General features: G+C 32.3%; 1 protein-coding gene, 1 long non-coding RNA gene and 1 pseudogene across 18 annotated transcripts; 1 reads left to right on the top strand and 2 right to left on the bottom strand.

The window, feature by feature from the left end:
* Positions 1-798: 798 nt before the first annotated feature.
* LOC131607982 (glutamine synthetase leaf isozyme, chloroplastic-like) lies at positions 799-5,397 on the top strand. 7 transcript variants are annotated; one of them, XM_058879927.1, is made up of 14 exons: positions 799-1,083; positions 1,271-1,479; positions 1,595-1,664; positions 1,782-1,911; positions 1,998-2,061; positions 2,307-2,418; positions 2,832-2,935; positions 3,040-3,088; positions 3,198-3,304; positions 3,772-3,853; positions 3,954-4,025; positions 4,622-4,832; positions 5,028-5,061; positions 5,205-5,397. In XM_058879927.1, exons 2-9 carry the CDS (start codon positions 1,472-1,474, stop codon positions 3,222-3,224), a joined length of 564 nt encoding a protein of 187 aa, XP_058735910.1. In that variant the 5' UTR covers positions 799-1,083; positions 1,271-1,471; the 3' UTR covers positions 3,225-3,304; positions 3,772-3,853; positions 3,954-4,025; positions 4,622-4,832; positions 5,028-5,061; positions 5,205-5,397. The 7 variants fall into 7 exon arrangements, with proteins under 7 accessions (XP_058735910.1, XP_058735912.1, XP_058735909.1 ...); XM_058879929.1 differs by having other exon boundaries at positions 4,622-4,734; XM_058879926.1 differs by having other exon boundaries at positions 4,622-5,061.
* LOC131608519 (small nucleolar RNA U3) lies at positions 4,208-4,333 on the bottom strand (annotated as a pseudogene).
* Positions 5,398-6,084: 687 nt separating the features above from the next.
* LOC131603528 (uncharacterized) lies at positions 6,085-8,845 on the bottom strand. 11 transcript variants are annotated; one of them, XR_009284445.1, is made up of 6 exons: positions 8,521-8,845; positions 7,869-8,445; positions 7,290-7,414; positions 6,863-7,132; positions 6,530-6,626; positions 6,085-6,446 (listed from the first exon to the last, which is right to left on the bottom strand). It is a non-coding gene; the product is annotated as an uncharacterized LOC131603528 (long non-coding RNA). The 11 variants fall into 11 exon arrangements; XR_009284444.1 differs by adding an exon at positions 6,729-6,770 and having other exon boundaries at positions 6,863-6,948; positions 7,290-8,445; XR_009284443.1 differs by having other exon boundaries at positions 6,863-6,948; positions 7,095-7,132; positions 7,290-8,445.
* Positions 8,846-18,269: the final 9,424 nt, after the last annotated feature.

An 18,269-nucleotide genomic window follows, 5' to 3' on the forward strand; every position in this document is an offset into this window, starting at 1 on the left:
CTATGTTAGAAATGCATTGATGATGGTCAACCATGTGTGAACTATGTCAGGAATGCATTGATGATTGTCAACTATGTATGAACCATGGAAAATAGTCAGTTGATGATGGTGAACCATGTCAAAGATGCATTATTGTGCAATAGTTGTTCAATAGATGACACTCATCTATTTGTCAAAGAATAGGTGATACTCATATATGTCTCAAACAATAGACGATACTCATTTATGTGTCAAAGAATAGACGATACTCATATATGTCTCAAACATCAATCTCTAACCCCAACCCTAACCCTAACCCTAATATAATAGTTGTTCAATAGTTGATACTCATCTATGTGTCAAAGAATAGATGATACTTATCTATGTGTCAAACAATATAGGATACTCATCCATGTCTCAAACAATAGACGATACTCCTCTATGTCTCAAACATCTATCCCTAACCCTAATATAATAGTTGTGTAATAGATGATACTCATATATGTGTTAAAGAATATATGATACTAATCTATTTGTTAAGGAATAGATGATACCCATATATGTCTCAAACAATAGACGATACTCATCTATGTGTCAAAGAATAGATGATACTTATCTATATTAATCATTAACAAATCGACAAAAAAATTTCAAAATGTACTTCAAAAGAATCAAAATATGTTTTCATCATTTTTTAATTATTTTACTTAATAAAAATTGACTATACAAATTTATTTCAAAAAATTCATCAATTTGAGCGCTCCAACTTTTCCCTCCATTCATTTTCACCAAAAATTTCCCAATTGTATGTTCCCTCCATTAATTTTCACTAAAAATTCTGCAATTGTATCGTTCCCTCTATTACACTAAAACCTTAAAAAGAAAAAAATTGAGCGTCTCTTTTTGTTATTCCTCTCAAAATCTTGGCTAGCCATCTCTATCTCATCTTCATTGTTTGCGACTTTCGACTGTGACTTTTCAATGGAGGCCACGGCCGCCGCAGCTGCTGCTCGCGGCGTTTCTCTTCAGTTGCAGACTCGGCCGAGGAAAGAATGACGCGTTGTTTCTGAACATCATCATTCTGCCAGAAACCCTGACGGCGAGGTACGGATTTGACGTCGGAATACTTCACATTTTTTTTCTAGTGTTGTTTGGAGTGTCAGAGAAATGAACGTTTTTCAAATTTAGATACTTTAGTTCTTAGGTTTTCTGGGTGTTTTTTTGGACATTGATTTGGGATTAGGGTTGATAAGATAGCGGCTGATATTTGTGACTTGACCCTTTATTCCAGATCAATGGAAGCCTGGTCATTCACGCGAAAATTTGTCAGTTAATGTTCAAGTATTTTGCAATTGTTGAAACTGGGCTATTTCCCTAAGTGAATTTCATATTGAGTAGTGTTTTTTCCCACTGAAGAAGAGGGTTCTGATTTGCAGAGAGTAAGAGAAGAGAGTTTCATTGAAGTTTTGGTTAGAACTGTGGTGAATCACTAATGACATTGTATGCTTCTGAATCCTTTTTCTTTTTCTTGCATTCTGTCTGATTGCTTGAGTGCAGTTTTGAAGTGATTTTCTACACGGTTTATTAACTGATGCAACACCGTTTTTTTTTGCAGAATTGAAGAGTGTTCGCAATTGATTTTCTTGTTTGGAAATGGATTTGAATGGAGTCTTGCTAAAAGTCTGGTTGATGGCATATGAAAAGAATTAGCGAAAGTTTACTTGCTTTCTTCATATCTTGTATTTTGTTTCTTTTGATTAGTCGATCCTTGCTGACATTCTTTTGCTTTGATATTTTTGCAGTCAACACACATGGCCTCTCAGCAGATAACAGAAGAAGCTGTTTACCTTTGCACTGGAAATCCATTGCCCAAAGACATTGAGCAAATATCTTACTGGCTTCTAAATGAACAATATTCAGAGAGCTTTAAAAGTATTCAGGATTGTTTAAAACCCTTTATAAATGTATTCAGTCTCTATAACCATTTTATAATTCTTATTTGCATTATTTTCTAATAGGAATTAATGATATGAAAACAAGGAAAGGACTGACCCTTGTTGATATTGTAAGAGAAGTGACAATGTGAGTATTGTATAACATGGCACTAATGTCCAACTTCCTGGTAATTCATTTTATCGATCTTAGTTAGACTATTCTTGTCACAGGTTTGCACAAGGACTGCATTAAATTGAGCCCTTTCTATAATGGATTTTTGCCAAAGCATGAATTTATCGTTGACATTGGCACATGTAGTATAACTAGTGTATGCATAAGTATATACAGCTTTATTTTTAGTTAAAGCAATGTGACATTTGATTATTTTGCAGCTTGACATTCCAGCTCAATCGCAATGCCTTCTTCACATGCCTATGTGTTCTGCTCTTTGCAATGAGTCAACCCTGCAGTATAATCCTGATAAAGGGAAGTATGAAAAAATTGGTGAGTCAACTGAAGTGGCACTAGCCATCGGTAACAATAATTATAATTTGCGAGCTTCTTGTTCCATTTGCATTTTGCTGATGTTTGTTTGTTTGTTTACATCTTCTATTTAAATGACTTTTATGGTTCATTGTTAGTTGCTATTGGTTACTGATAATTGATTTTCCAGTTTATGTTTTTTATCTTTATTTAGTAGAACCATGTTCATGTTGTCCTGAAACACAAGATCTGCTAATTTCTCACTGTGTTACTGCTATGTGATGTTTATAGGAAAAGTTTAGGGAAATAGAATCATTTATCTATAGCCGTTTTCGTTTGTTTTAACACGTGATTGGCATTTTTTTTTGTTAACTCTTATTGATACTATCTTTTGCTTTTCGTTGTAATCTTATAAGTATGTTTTTTATTCTCAGACCATATCAAAGCCTGTTTCGCATCCCTCTGAGCTTCCTAAGTGGAATTATGATAGATCTAGCACTGGACAAGCCCTTGGTGAAGATAGTGAAGTGATCCTATAGTAAGATTTTTTGTACCGATACTTCTAAGATGTTATTAGTTATTAGTTTTACCGCATGAGTTGCAGTTTTCTTTCTTAACTTTTTCCCTTTTTTTCCTCCTTAGTCCTCAAGCAATTTTCAAAGATCATTTCCGTGGAGGAAACAATATAATGGTAATAAGTGTTATTATACTTGTAAGCTGTTTCATTTCATGCCATGTTGATTGAAATTGAAATAGTATAGAAATTTATGAAATTAATTGGATTATTTTGTTTTGCGAAGGTCTTTGCGATGCGTATACACCAGTAGGCGAGCCTATCCCTACAAATAAGAGACACAAAGCTGCTGAAATCTTCAGTAACCCCAAAGGTTGATGCCGAAATTCCATGGTACGTCACACAAAACATGTCCAACCGTTGCTGTCGCGGTGGCCGCCTCTCTGCCCGAGCTATTGATTCTCTCAATTCATTTACTTCATTTGAATTTGAAGTAAGAAACTTGGACCAAAAAGAAAACTCAATTGGACAATCACCTAAGAATGTTACATTCATGGCACTGGGTCCTGGTTACACTTGTAGCCCTTTCATGGTTAACGATCCCTCGGTGTCCTTAGATTTAGGAGGAGTAAGACAAGTTCCAGTTATAACTAAGTTACTCACTAATGTATATTCTTTCGACGATTTTTTCCTTCTACATCACACGGATTCTCAATACTAGTATATGTACATTTCCACTCCAGGAACTTGGAAGTCAATATCTTAACAATTATAATGGCTATGCCAATAATAATACACTATTTTCCTCTAACCTGACTGACACAGAAACTTTTTTTTTCATTTTCTTTTTGGTATTGCAGTTATGGTCGAAATTAGCTATTAGGAGCTGGCTTAGTGCAAAGAACAATTCTGAAAAAATTTCTTTAGACGACAGTGATAAAGGTGAATCTCTATTCTTTTGTTTGAGTTTAGTTTCATTAATTTCACGTTTTTTTCATGCTGAAAGTGATTTTTTTTTTAATCTTTGTGGGACTCACTCAAGACTCTGCGACAGAAACGAGGAAAAGTTGCTCAGAACAAGATAGTTACATCCTCGTACCAGATAATTTCTCTGGTAACTTACCAATACTTTTCTATGATTTGAAATATTTTCTATTTTTTTAATACCTAAATGTTTATCATTGGTTTGGATCTAGCATTTTGGAATAGATTTCCTATAGATATTAATGAAGTTAAAACTTTATATTAGACAAACTCGATATTTGTTTGGGATTCAAACTCGAGACTCCACATTTATGTCCGTTAATTAGACTCTGATCGCATGTCCAATGACCATCATCCCGACTTTAGTTTTTGTTTCCTAAAAAATCAAGGATACAGTGGTACAAGCCTATAGAACAGATCATGTTCAAGTAAGGTCATACTTGATTTCTAAGAAGAGAGGACCTAAAGTATGGATGATGATTAACGATTGTGCAATCATAGCATGATTAACGGCTGAGATGACGTATCAATCGTAGTTATTATTATTTTGTTAATTTTTTCTATTATTTTGGATTATTGAGTAATTAATATTTGGCCTTATATGTGTATGCATGATTGGTTTTGATATGGAACTTCTGTTAGAATTGGTTAGGGAATGTGTTAGGTTTGTTAAGCTTGTTTTTTGGACGTTGATTTTCTGATTTTACATTCTTTCTTATTTTTCAGCATTATGGTTCCATGAACGTATGCGTTCCCTGCTTACAGTCGGACTATTTCTACTCTGATGCACTAGTGCTTGTGTCGCACCTGAACCGTTCTGTATTGCTTCTATAACTCAGGTTTCGAACTGTGCGCAGCTTCTCCTTGAATGGCTGGAGCCTTGTAACATAGTTTTGAGTTTTGGCATGTTTGGACTCGTTGAATCAGCTGGAAATTGGTATGAATATCAATTAGAATTGTTAGTGAAATGTTGGCTATGCCTCAGTCACACTGAGTTGGCAGTTAATGGCTAGAGTTTATAGTAAAGGCTGGTTCAAAGTTCAATTGGTTGAATGTCTTGTTTGGTTTTTTAAATTACTAGTTTTTTTTAATCTTGAAAAAAACTGATACCTGACCTCTGATATTCTTTTAGGATGCAATTGAAATAAACTTCACGTGTCCTCATGGTATGCTGGAATGCAAAATGGGTGTTGCTGTTAGACATTAAACTGAAGCTCAAAAATTGAGTTGATCAATATTTTCCTAAGTATGATGCTTTATAATGGGATTTAGCTTAGTCATAAATCTAACATCTTTTTGTTTACTGCAGTGCCTAATTGATGAAGTTTTGGGATGATTTGGAGGCATAAATGCAAATGATCTACTGCCTACTAGGGATAGATTAGTTAGCTTATGATCAATTTGAACATTTTGATAATGAATATTTAATGAAAGATATTCTTTCAATTGTAAGGAAGTAAAAGGGATTTTGATTGGCTCCCGAGTTTTGGGATTAGATTGTATCCATTGTTCCGTATGTTGTATGCCCTCTTGCTATTGTTTTTATTTAGTATACTGGTTTTGGCTAGAGAATTAGTATCTGTTATGTAATTCATTATTAAATTGAGTTGAATTTGACAGCACAATTTTGCCGAATTCGGCTACATAATTTTATCGAATTCTGATGCATAACTTTTTTTGAATTTGGCTGCATAATTTTATGGATTTCAGATGCATAACTTTGTTGAAATGAGAATAAACACATAACTTTGACAATTGCTACTTCCATGTTATGTCTCTCTATTTCTTTCAGCTAAATGACACTTTTCCTTATAATACTTGTGAACAAGAAATTCACTACACTTCATAGTGTGAATATTAGACAAAATAGCAATTAGGCTCAATAACAGTTTCAAAGCTCCATTGAAAGAAAATGGCGAAGAAAAGAAAAATAGGATGTTACAGAAGTCTTAAAGGTGAATGTTCTTATAGAGTTGAAAGGTTTAATAAACAAGTTTTGTTGCATTGTTTGTTGGTGTTTGTTTTTACATTTTCAAACCATTTTTGTAGTGAGAATTTTGTCAAGTGTTGTTTGTTTCACGTAGAATTGGTGCAGCCAACTTGACAGATTTTTTTTTTAATTCCATTTTGCAGAATAGTAATCAATCTGCTACAAACCAAAATAAACGCATGTATAATTTAAGACTTCATTCCACAAAAATCAATATATTAAGTTACATAGAACTTGTCTATTGTTACAAGTTACAATTATAACAAAACAACCAAAACACAATACTAATGATGGAGCCAAAATTGAATAATGGTTTTTAATGTGAAAAAAGAAACAAAAAATGTCAAAATCTTCTTCCTATATATATACAATTTCTTGTTATTATCACTATCTCATTGGCTTCCTCCTATATAATTTTAGTTCTAGTAAAATTGACCATCTTTTTTAGGGAATGAACTGCATCAGTACTAGTAGAATTTAGCACGTTCCGAGAGCTTAATTTCTGCACGTTCGTATTGTAGTTGCTTTATTCCTTTTCCTAACCATAATATCCGATCATACCTGCATGCATAAAAATTTAACAATATCAATATTTGTCATTTAAAAAACATATTTATTATTATCGTTATAAATATTGAAATTACCATGCAGGAGCTCTTTTTTCTTGCCTTCTTTTGTGAAATATATCATCCCTTCTTTCTATCCTTCAAATACGCATCCAACACGCATTTCGTTGCTTAGCTACATATAAATTATTAGGTAAAAGAATAGTTAGTTACAAATTATTTAATCTAGGACAGCAAAATGAACATAAATTATCAGATTCGAACTTCGGAGTCTAACATGCTGATCCGATAGTTCAAATCTCCGAACCAGAAAATCTGACTGTTAACAATAAATGAAAAATGAATTAATATAAGCTTTGTGCATAGAAATAAACTTCGCAATGGAAAAATTCGAGTTATAATAATACTTACTCATGTGATGGTATTGTTAGTGCTTAATCTGTATCAAAGACGGATGAGAAGCATGTTTTTCGTAAAATTTCATTAACATCAGAGTTCTGCAATAGACAAAAACAGCATAATGCGTCGGTTAGGCAATACACTGACACAAGCAGAATTTTAAAATACTAATTGGTAGGCAAGAACAATTTTATTAAACTTATTGCCGAGGAAAACTCTTGCGGCGAAGGATCACAAAGGAAACCTGTTACACCATTCTTGAAAGACTCCACAGGGCCGCCACTATTACATACAATTACAGGTCTATAAGTTGCCATTGCCTCCAAAGGAACAATGCCAAAGTGCTTATTTTGTATCAAGTAGCATTATGTAAAGAATATGTTTCTGCTTTCAAATTTTATCAATTTTCTACAATCATAATTAACAAGATTCCACATACCTCTGGCGTGTAAAGGACACACAGGCATTCTGAAAGAAGAGCATTCCTTTCATCTGTTGAGCAAGATCTTCCTTTTCAGCTAAATCTTTCAACTCTTCTTCTAGGTACTCCATATTCTCCTTCAACTGTTTATCAAAGCCACTTGGAAATTTTATGACAATAGATTTTTGAACTCTTTAATTACCTTGGTGACAATCATTAAAGACCCATGATTTACAACACAGAATATTTGATCCTTTTGTAAACAAGCCCTGCTAATGCATCTGATTGGGAAATGATTGCACCAAAAAATGGCACAAGATAATTTTCCCAAAAATTTCATGATAGAGAAGATTTTGCAAAACATCAAAGTCTCTTGAAATGGTGGGAATAGAGTATAGAATAATTGTGAAACTTAACTACAAACCAAATATAACTTTTGTTAACATTAATAGATTATATCTTGAAGACAACGGTGTACCAAATTCAGTCCGACACAAACATCGAGATGGACACTTCCATGACAATTTATAATGCAGTGGCACCATAATATCTATCAATGTGATCATAAGTACAAAGCCAAAAGAAAAACATGCTCACCTGCAACAGTCAAAGAAGCATTAGTAATATCTCGATGTTTTAGAGCTTAGTCGGGCGAGTAAAGCATAGCAGAAGCGGATATTGCTAATTGTATGTTCTTCTTTCTTTCAAAGCGGTTAATAGAAAGAAAGTTTGTCCTACAACAGAAGCATTAAAAAAACACAAAATTGTGACTCTATAAACAAGGTTTTAATAATAAGCTACATGCAAGTTATTTACTTAGAGGAAGTGGGTTCATTGAATTGATCCACGTTGACTGCTGGGTATAGGACAACTGGTCAAATTCCTTTAGCATTTAGATGCTTAAAAGTATTTGCAAAAGTAGATGCAGTGCATTTGCTGTTAACAAGTATCAAATCGGCCATTCATGCAATTCGGCAATGCTTAATAAGATGTAAGATTCAATATAAACATGAGAAGATAATAGTGCTTAAAAGAAAAATAGAAAAGGGATACAAGGTTAAACCAGTTGTGATTTCTTCTGCGTAGTCTATTGGTTTGGTTTCCTGTACATCCTCCGGAGGAAAGTTGAATGTTGAGCCAGCAACAAGTCTGGAAAATGACAGTAGAATACAACCTACCAAGAAAATGAATTAACTGAGATAAATTGAAGATACAAAACTTGAATGTACACACACACATATTTTGCTACCTTTGTAGCCCTTTTAAGTTTCAAGATGGGGATAACCACGGAGACCTGTGCATAACTCTTCCTCCGACGGCGGAGACAAATCGACATAAGAGAAGCTTTCCGCCGGCAAATCTCTGGATAAGATGCTGGAGGTTTCCTCGTTGTATAGGAGATCATCGTCGAGGAAGAAGTTGGAGTAGGAGAGCGACATCACAGTGGAGGAATTTAGGGATTTAGGGTTTCGAATTGATTTCTTCGATTGGGAAGTTGGGAGAAAGAATTGGGAAGTTGGGAGAAAGAACAAGAAGAACGAATTTGAAGAAAAAAATATAATTTGTGTTTAAAATAAATTCTCATCTAATAAAATAAAAGTTAATTTTAATTTGTAAGATATTATTAAATGAATGGGGACTTATATGCAATAATCAAAAGTTTTTTTTAAAAATGGGTCCCACAGTAAAGTTATTTTTACCATAGAGCTGATGTGGCTTAAATTAACTTAGAATTAATTAGGGTTGATTAGGGCTTTAATTCTATTGGTCAATTGCAGTGACTTCACCACTGAAGTCAAATGGGCGAATGCACCGTAGAATCTCCCTTACTAATTATACATCTATTCCCGAACTTGAACGTATTGAAAATTTAATAGCTCTCAAGTATGATTTCTATTGTGTTTCAAATTATTACATTGAAGAAAAAACTCTGGAGATAAATTTCTTCAAAAAGTATTGAGTACAATATTATATTTTTTTAACAACTAAATTTACAAATTTGCATAAGTAAAGTTAAAGCATAAAGATAATTGAATAAATTGCAAAAATAATCCTTTCTTGTCCGGTATAAAATTTTCAATAAGTTTGAATGATCTGTATGAAGAGTTATTGAAGTGTATTAATTTAAATATAATTGGATAATTTATGGAGATAAAATAATATTAATATTATTGGGTCATATGACATCATACATATAGTAACATAAGAATTAAATTGAGAGGTTAAGTATTGAAAGAGAAATGAGAAGATTATAGATTGGAAAAGATGTGATCTTAAAATGGATGATTACGTCACATAATATATGACACTATGGGTTAAATCAATCCTCCTCAATTTAACCCTATATAAAATAGAGTTTACATGACAAATATTCATCATTCTATCATCTTTATTCTAAAGAGATAAATTCTAAATTTTCTTTCTCTGGTACCAAATGACTCTCGAGATTCCCAAGTATGACATCAAGATCTCTATAGAAGATGGTAGGAGAAGTAGACTCTAAGGGGTGTCTTAGAATAACCTTAAAATACCCAAATTGGTGCATTTCGCTTGAGCATATACGCATGCGTCAAACCTAACCCACAAGTCAGACATCTGGAGTATAATGAAATGATGTCCAACTGATGTGTCTGACAGTGACCTCCGTATGGGAAAAAAGAAATATCACCTGCTTCATGATGATCAAGATACACTTGAAAGGGCTCAATCGTGTGATTTCCTCTGTACGGGGCAAAGGCGGCATCATGTGGCCAATACTTAGTGTAGTCAGGCACAGGTTCTCACCCGGAAAATGCGAGGAAATTGAGAGATGATGCATACCTGAAAATATTTAAGATAAAATATTAGTAACATGTGTAACAAAAGAGTTATGAAAATATTAGTAACAGTAAACTACCGTAAGCAGTATGAAACTTCCTATCAACTGTTTTGCATCCAAAGACAACCTTCGTCAAACTTCGAGTACATGTAGACCAAACAGGCGCCCCCCGGTTGAACTCGTGAATCGTCGTATAGATGTGTGTTGGGACACGCAACCTAACCTAATTTTGTCCTAGTTGTTCTCAACCATTGTACCTATAATGAAACTAGAAAATCAAATCAATATACAGTCGGGCCAAATTTGGAGATACAACTTCGAAAATAGTTCAGATAAAATTTGGAGATACATCTCCAAATAAATTTGCGAGTTGCAGAAATCCCATTGATTTTCTAAATCCAAACCAAAATGGAATGCGTGTTTATAAGAGCTACAAATTTCTAATGTACTATTATCTAACTCATCTTAAACGGCCTATGTCACCTAAAATGTCATTCAAATATAAAAAATAAGAAATGAAATGAGAAACTTATCAAATTAGAGTTATGGATGAAAATTTTGAATGGAGTGAAAAATGAACTTGAATAAACTTGCTTAAATGGGGTTTGGAAATTACTTTGCAGCAAAAGACCTCAAATGGGGTTTTAGTGGCTTCGTATCAAATGAAGAAGAATGAGGAAGGGTATGGCGCAAGTTTATCAGTAAAACACGTCCGGAGATGCAGCTCTGTAAAAATCACTGAATTTTGAATTAAATTTTTTTAGAGATGCATCTTCGGACTCACCCTATGTTAAGATGCATATCTGGACTACATTTTGGCAACAAAAAAAAGGCTCACCAATTTGCGTTGAGGGATGCGTTAAAGAGTGTGTCTGGAGATGCATATTCAAATTCAAAAAATATTTGTGACTTTTCACTGTAGTGGAGAAGCATCCATATCTGAGGGGTAAAGTATTTAGAAGACACGCCTTCGAATCCCAAAAAATACAGTTTAACACCTTTTAATTTTTTTTAATTTTTTTATGATTTATTACCTCGGTTTTGCTGAAAAACCGAGGGGAAAAATATGTAGAGGACATGTTTTTGAATCTCATCAACTACATTTTATCACCTTTTAATTTTTTTAAAATTTATTTTGGCAGGACTTTACCCCTAAAAATTGAGGTAAAAGTAGCACAGTTTTTAAAAATTCAAAATACAATTGCTAGGGATTGAATCCATGACCAATATCACCTTTTAATATTTTTATGACTTATGACCTCGGTTTTCCTAAAAATCGAGGGATAAAGTAACATTTTTTTATGACCAATTTGATGAAAAAAATAAGTAACAAATGTTTGTCGTCTATTTAAAAAGTAACAATTGTCAAGACATTGTCACCTCATCAATCCACATGAAACATTATTGATCCACGTGAAACTCTTAATAGCCAATCAAAACGTGAATGCCACAACTATCCATCTTGAATGCAAAGTGCTGAAATTTAAACTTAGCAGATTAGTTTCTTAATATAATCTTTTATCTAGTAATTCCTTGTTAAAAATGTTTAATTTTAGTTGTACTTGTATCAAGTTAAAAGTTTAATATTGTTGTTGTTGTTGTAGAAATTTAGTATTTAACGATTCTATTGATTTTGTTTATTTGTTGTTGTTGTTGAGATTTAATGTTTAAAGATTTCATGGATTTTGTTGTTGTTGTTATTTCTATTTTTGAGATTTAATGTTCAAAGTATTTAATTGATCTTGTTTTTTGTTGTAGTTGTTGAGATTTAACATTTAAAGATTCCATGAATTTTCTTGTTGTTGTTGTTGTTGTTGAGATTTAATGTTTAAGGATTCTATTGATTTTATTTTTGTTGTTGTTATTTGTATTGTTGTTGATAATGATGAGGAAGATTTATCATTTGTCAAAAAAGTTGATGCTTTACATATTTAAATGAAGAAAAAAACAAATTAAATTAAAATTTTGTAAATATGGTCTTACTCATGGGTTTTTATTAAAAACCGACGTAAAAAGAAGTACCGTTTTAAAAATCCAAAAAATATAAGTAATGAAGACCAAACTCATGACCAATGTCATTTTTTTCTTCGGTTATTCAAAAACCGATGAATAAAATGTTAGTTTTTCATGTCTCTCTTTATTAAGTTGCCTATGTAACCGAAATTACATTTATTTCCTGTTTGAGTTGAAATGAATTATTTGTAATAGTGAAATAAAAGATTGGGTGCAAAATCCTCAATTATTCTTCTTTCTAACTACCCGAAGTTCAGTTGAAATATAATCAAGTTGATTGTAGTATCGAGTTAATATGTTATAAGTAAACAATATTTATTGATATTAAAGAAATACAATAATTCTTCATTGAGTTTAATATACTTCACCCCCCTTCCAATATAGCGAGTTTTGGTTTACGCCCCCTGAAGTTTTTTTTTTTTATTAAATGCCCCTTATAAAACCCAAAATCTAGATTTACCAAACCCTTTTACCATATTTGCTGACTGGGCTTTGATTTAATTGGTGATGTGGCAAAAGCTACTTGATGACATGGCCATTAGAACAACATCACTCCGATCATCACTTCCACCATCACCACCACCACCACTACTACCTCTCTACTTCCTTCACTCTCTGAAAATGGCCATTAGAACAACAATGCAAACAGCATCATCATCATCAGCATATTCCATGTATCTGCCTCTTTGAAACGGCTTGTGCTGTGTGGGTAACAAACTTTGTAAACTTTTTTTAACTGCATACTCTAATATATACATGATGTTTTGAAACACAAACAGCATCATCATCATCAACACAACATACTGGCTGCCTTATGAACGAGCATTCAGTAGCTTGCTTTGCACTGGATGATTCACTACTTACCACACACAAAACTATTTGCTATACACATACTACTATACACATCACATTCACACACAATAACAAACAGCACAAACATGTACACACGCATAATTTTTTAACACAAACACATTCACACACACAAACAAAATGCACACACATTATTACTACAACAATAGACACCTCACGCACAGTCACACTTAATATCATCCACACACACAGAACAAACATCTGCACAGCCACACACACACAATAACAATGATCATATGTTTTCATTAGAGCATATGTTCTGACCTAAGGGAAGAAAGTAAGTAAAATACTATACTCATCCAAGATCAAAAGATTTTAGTGAATCAAGTCATGGCTGGAAAATTGTAGAATCAACTCACGAGATAACCAAAGTGAAATTTGATTAGTTGGAAAACAGTATCCATTAATTTGTGCTTAATTTTTCTGAGAGCCAAACATGTATTTCATGCAGTTTCATATGATATACGTAGTCCATTTGAAGTCTTGATATTTGGAGGTAGAAAATACTTCATACCTTTTGTAAATGAATGAATATATATAATAGAGTTGCAAACATGGATCAGTCAAACTTCGGATACAACAAAAGGCACAAGCACTATTTAGCATAAAGCTATTTTAAAATAACTAACAAGACAATTAACTAACTCATAACTCAAGCCTCTCAACAGCTCCACCAGCATTGAACATGTTCACCACCCCCATTGTAGTTTGACTAAGTTTCTCATAATCACTTTCAAGTTCATGAAAACTATTGTATAGTGTTCCATAGCTTCTTTTCTCAGATCCAAAAATTGATTCAAAATAAGCTGTGGTAGCATTCTTTTCCAAAAATTGATTCAAAATAAGTTGTGGTAGCATTCTACCTCCAAATATCAAGACTTCAAATGGACAACGTATATCTCGTGAGTTCCTGGAACCAAATTCTTAGATTTCAGTTGACTTAAGCTTATATAACTTAAGGTCCATACATCATAAAATTGGAGTCATTCCATGAGCATAATTGGATATGAGTCTGAGTCATCTTTGTACTATACTATGTTTTCTTCTTGCCATCTAAGATTGGCATGTTTGCTAGGAATCTACAATTGACAAGCCATGACTTGATTCACTAAAATCTTTTGATCTTGGATGAGTATAGTATTTTACTTACTTTCTTTCCTTAAATGAATTCTGAAAATTATTATATTTTACTGTCAATAAAAGCCAAGTGTTATAATAATTATTGACAAGCAATCACGAATATGATGTAATTTCTTGTTAATATATGGGTGAATGTAACTAGAGATTGCTTCCATTTTCCTGCATTCAGAAAACGAACTTTGACTTTAAAGAATGCCAACCTAAGTAAATCACATCAAAGGTTGTCAACTGATATGCAAAGAGACATAACAGTACAAGCTGAATATAATTAAATAGCCACATTGAGAAGCTCATGTGGAACCAGGAACGGGTGGTTCTGAAGCAGAATGAGCTGGATAGTGCTGATCAGAAAGCATGGTAGCATTCTGCAAATAAGTAGTAGACTTTTGATCTGACGCATGCTTGCAATTAACGTAAACCAAAATCAAATCCTCAAGAAATTTTTTCGATTTCATAAAATGATAGCTTCCAAGATGAAGTTGTACCTTGAACCCCATGAAATATATCATCAGACTTTGTTATTTTCTGCATGGAATGAAAAACAGAATAGAGTAAACAAAATGAGTTCAAAAATTGCTAAGATTTGTCAAGATCAAGAATGAAGAAGTGATATTAGTGGTCAAATATAATTCAATTAATTATTTATACAACCCTTTTGCCACATCATCCAGCAAGTCAAAGCCCAGTCAGCAAATGTGGTAAAAGGGTTTGGTAAATCCAAGTTTTGGATTTTATAAGGGGCATTTAATAAAAAAAATTTCATGGGGCATAAACCAAAACTCGCTATATTTGCAGCGGGTGAAGTATATTAAACCCTTCTTCAATTTTTGCTCTAATTATTAAGTTTATGGATGTTGTGACATTAATGAGGAGTTCACATATAACGTTACATGTTTATTTAATATCGTTATTTAATGCGTTGCATCATATTTTTTAGTTAACAAAGTGACCAAAATATTTTTTAACTTAAAAAAACTTACTTATTCATTTATTTAAATTAAACCCATATTAAATTGTTTAACTAATTTCTTTTCATATTTTTCTTAAATACTTTTTAATAATTGACTAATTTTGTAAAAACATAACTCAAAAATATTTTTTAATATATTTATCTTTTAAAAACAATAAATGAAAGCATTACAACTAATTACCCAATTAAGCACGATTTTCATTCCTTGATATAGCTAACTAGTTGCGACCCTTTAACCATGAAGTCCATCATTAAACATCACTTGAATATATGCCGTATTAGCTAGGGCATATACAATTAAGAAAGAAGATAGGGACTAGACAAGTTGCTACAAATTTTGTTTTCTTTTGTGCACTTTTAATCCAATCTTAAGATTGCCGGATTTAGAAGTCATGGTTGCAATCAGTCAGGGAGAAGAAAATTAATGGAGTCACGTACCCTTTTCAAACGAATAATGCCAAACATTGCATTTATTTCATAATTCGAATCATGTCGTGCTGCTACTTTATTAAGTAGAAAAATGAGCACATTATTTGTTTTCACCACCATTATCTAATCTATTGGAACATCTAATCTTATTCAAAGAGCAGTTATGATATTAAGTAATTTCGGTCTTTTCTCGATCGCAATTGCAATTTGCAGGAGATCAAGTTGTGATCCTTCTTACTAAATATAACTCTAATCATCGCTGATTCGCTGGACTATTGAATAGGGTGAACATCAGTTCAATTAAATTCGAATTTAAACTCTCAAACTATTGCTAAGAACTATGGACCTAAAATTTAACTTTTTTAGACTATCAATTTTTTAGAATTTGGTTTAAATCAATTTCATTTGCAATCAGTATTTTGTTAAACATTTAATTGTGACATATTAAATTTTAGGTACAAACTTAAAAAGGCTTTCAAAGATATGATTATTATCATAATAATTGGTGGTGAGGAAGAGAGAAAATTATTTATGTACATGTTTGAGATTATGCCCAAAAATGAATAAAAATACTTTTGTATTCGAGTCAAGTGGAATGAAATCATGAATATGATTCGAATTGAATGGAGGAAATTATTTGAATAAAAAATTTAAAAACCAAATTATATATCTTTGATTTCAGCCAAGGTAATCCTAGATTCGTATCACACAACCAAAATAAAAAATCAAAATCTCATGTCTAGTTTTGATTCAAGTCAAACTTTATGTGATTTGAATAAACATTCTCATGATTTGAATCATACTTTTTGTGATTTGAATCAGTAGTGTCATAATTTGAATAATACTTGTGTGATTTGAGTCAATAGTGTCATAATTTGAACCAATGATCTAGATTTTTGGTGAAAATCAAAAGTTAATCCCACAATCAATGTGGTTGTACAATGAGGTGGTGAAATTATGTCTTGGAACGGTGGAGCAGTACTTCTGATGCAATATGGCATGACTTCCATTTCTCTTGTTTGTATTGCCAAGCCACTTAATTTATTGCAAATTCATTAAAATGGATGTTCAAATTCATGGGTGGTAAAAAATATACTATCTTTATTTTACAATGAGTGTCGTTTTAATAAATAAAATTTGTTTTAAAATGAATGTCATTGTCACTTTTCAATTTAGTAATAATTGCTATTTTTTCAATTATATTTTTTAATTATTATTTTGTACATTACTTTCAATATATTTATAAAGTTAATTTAGTAAAGTATAATATTTTATTACAATATTATTGCATCCCTTAAACGGAGTGTAAAATCCTTAAACTTTTATTTTATTAACTTAAATATAATTTTAGTCTCCTATTTTACATATTTTTGAGTTTTACTCCTTCCATTTTAAAAACAACAATTTTAATCACCTTTTTAAGTTTTATTCTGGATTTCAGTCCCCCAACCAATTTGAGACTAATGTATCACTTGTTTTGATGACATGGCAAATTCATATTGAACACTTTTATTTTAAAGTTATATTAATCTATTTAAAATGAATTTTTCATTGAATTTAATATTAACTTATTAAAAACACGTTTAAATACTTTTCCAATCAATATTATTTCACTAAACTAGTTTCATCCCTCATTTTTCCAGAAACAAACTCTAATGTTCATCTCCATTGCTTATTCATTTGCCTCCATAGCCATTGCTTCCATTTTATAAAAAAAAAAAAAAAAAAAGGAACTTTTGTGTTTCTAGTTCAATAGATGCAAATAAGTGAAGTCATCTTATTGCATCTCAACAACATAAGCACAGTGAGATCTTAAAAATCAGTGGGGAAGCAAAAGCAATGGTGAATGATTGACGGCGACCGGGAAACACGTCGTTGGTGAAGATTTTACTTTTTAACCAAACAAAGACAAAGATGGATAATATCTCAAAAACTTCATTAAAAAGAAGAATACATTCCATTAAGTTCATCGTCAATATACAACAAACCAAACAATATCTCATAAACATAAAAAACACAAAAAAGAGGCAAAAAGAAGAACAAATATGTCGCGGAACCAGACGCGTGTCGTTGCCGTTTCCTTTTTCCACCATGCCTCGACCTTTCAACTAGACTATCGCTGCTGCAAAATCTCAGAGCTCGTCGAAAACCAAACGCACCATCGCTTTTCAATCACGTTGATGTGGGAGGCGGCGCGGTGGATCTAATTGAGATCGATGGAGAAAGGAGAAGGTGAAGCTTGAGGAAGAAGATGATTTAACGAATGCTGAGAAGAAGAGATTCATCTGACAAACTCATACAGAGAGAAGAAAATAAATGTTACTCAATGGGATCCGGATTCTCTAACTTTCTAGCGGGAAAGTTAGAGTGACTTTCACCTATTTTCAGTATAGGATTGGAGAGATGCTTCCACGTTGCAATTTTTTCAACAAAGAAAAAAAAAAAAAGAGAGAGACGTCCCACACACAACCCAGAAATTCTTTAATCTTCATTATCTTGTTGCCTCCATTGAAGACATGCCTTGTCAAATTTGGATCCAAAATTCTCTAACTTTCATTACCTTGTCAATTGAAGAGGAAGATGAAGAAGTTTTTTTGAACTCTGAGAGAAAAGAGAAAAGAGAAAACTAAAAGTGAAACAAGAGAAAGATTTGAACTCTGAGAGAAAAAGGTTTAAAATTTTAATTGATTTTGTTCTCAATTGTGTTCTGTCCAAAATTGAAACATTCTTATTTTCATTGGATTCAAAAGTAAATTTT

The sequence above is a fragment of the Vicia villosa genome, linkage group LG5, assembly GCF_029867415.1.
Source record: "Vicia villosa cultivar HV-30 ecotype Madison, WI linkage group LG5, Vvil1.0, whole genome shotgun sequence".
NCBI classification, from domain to species: domain Eukaryota; kingdom Viridiplantae; phylum Streptophyta; class Magnoliopsida; order Fabales; family Fabaceae; genus Vicia; species Vicia villosa.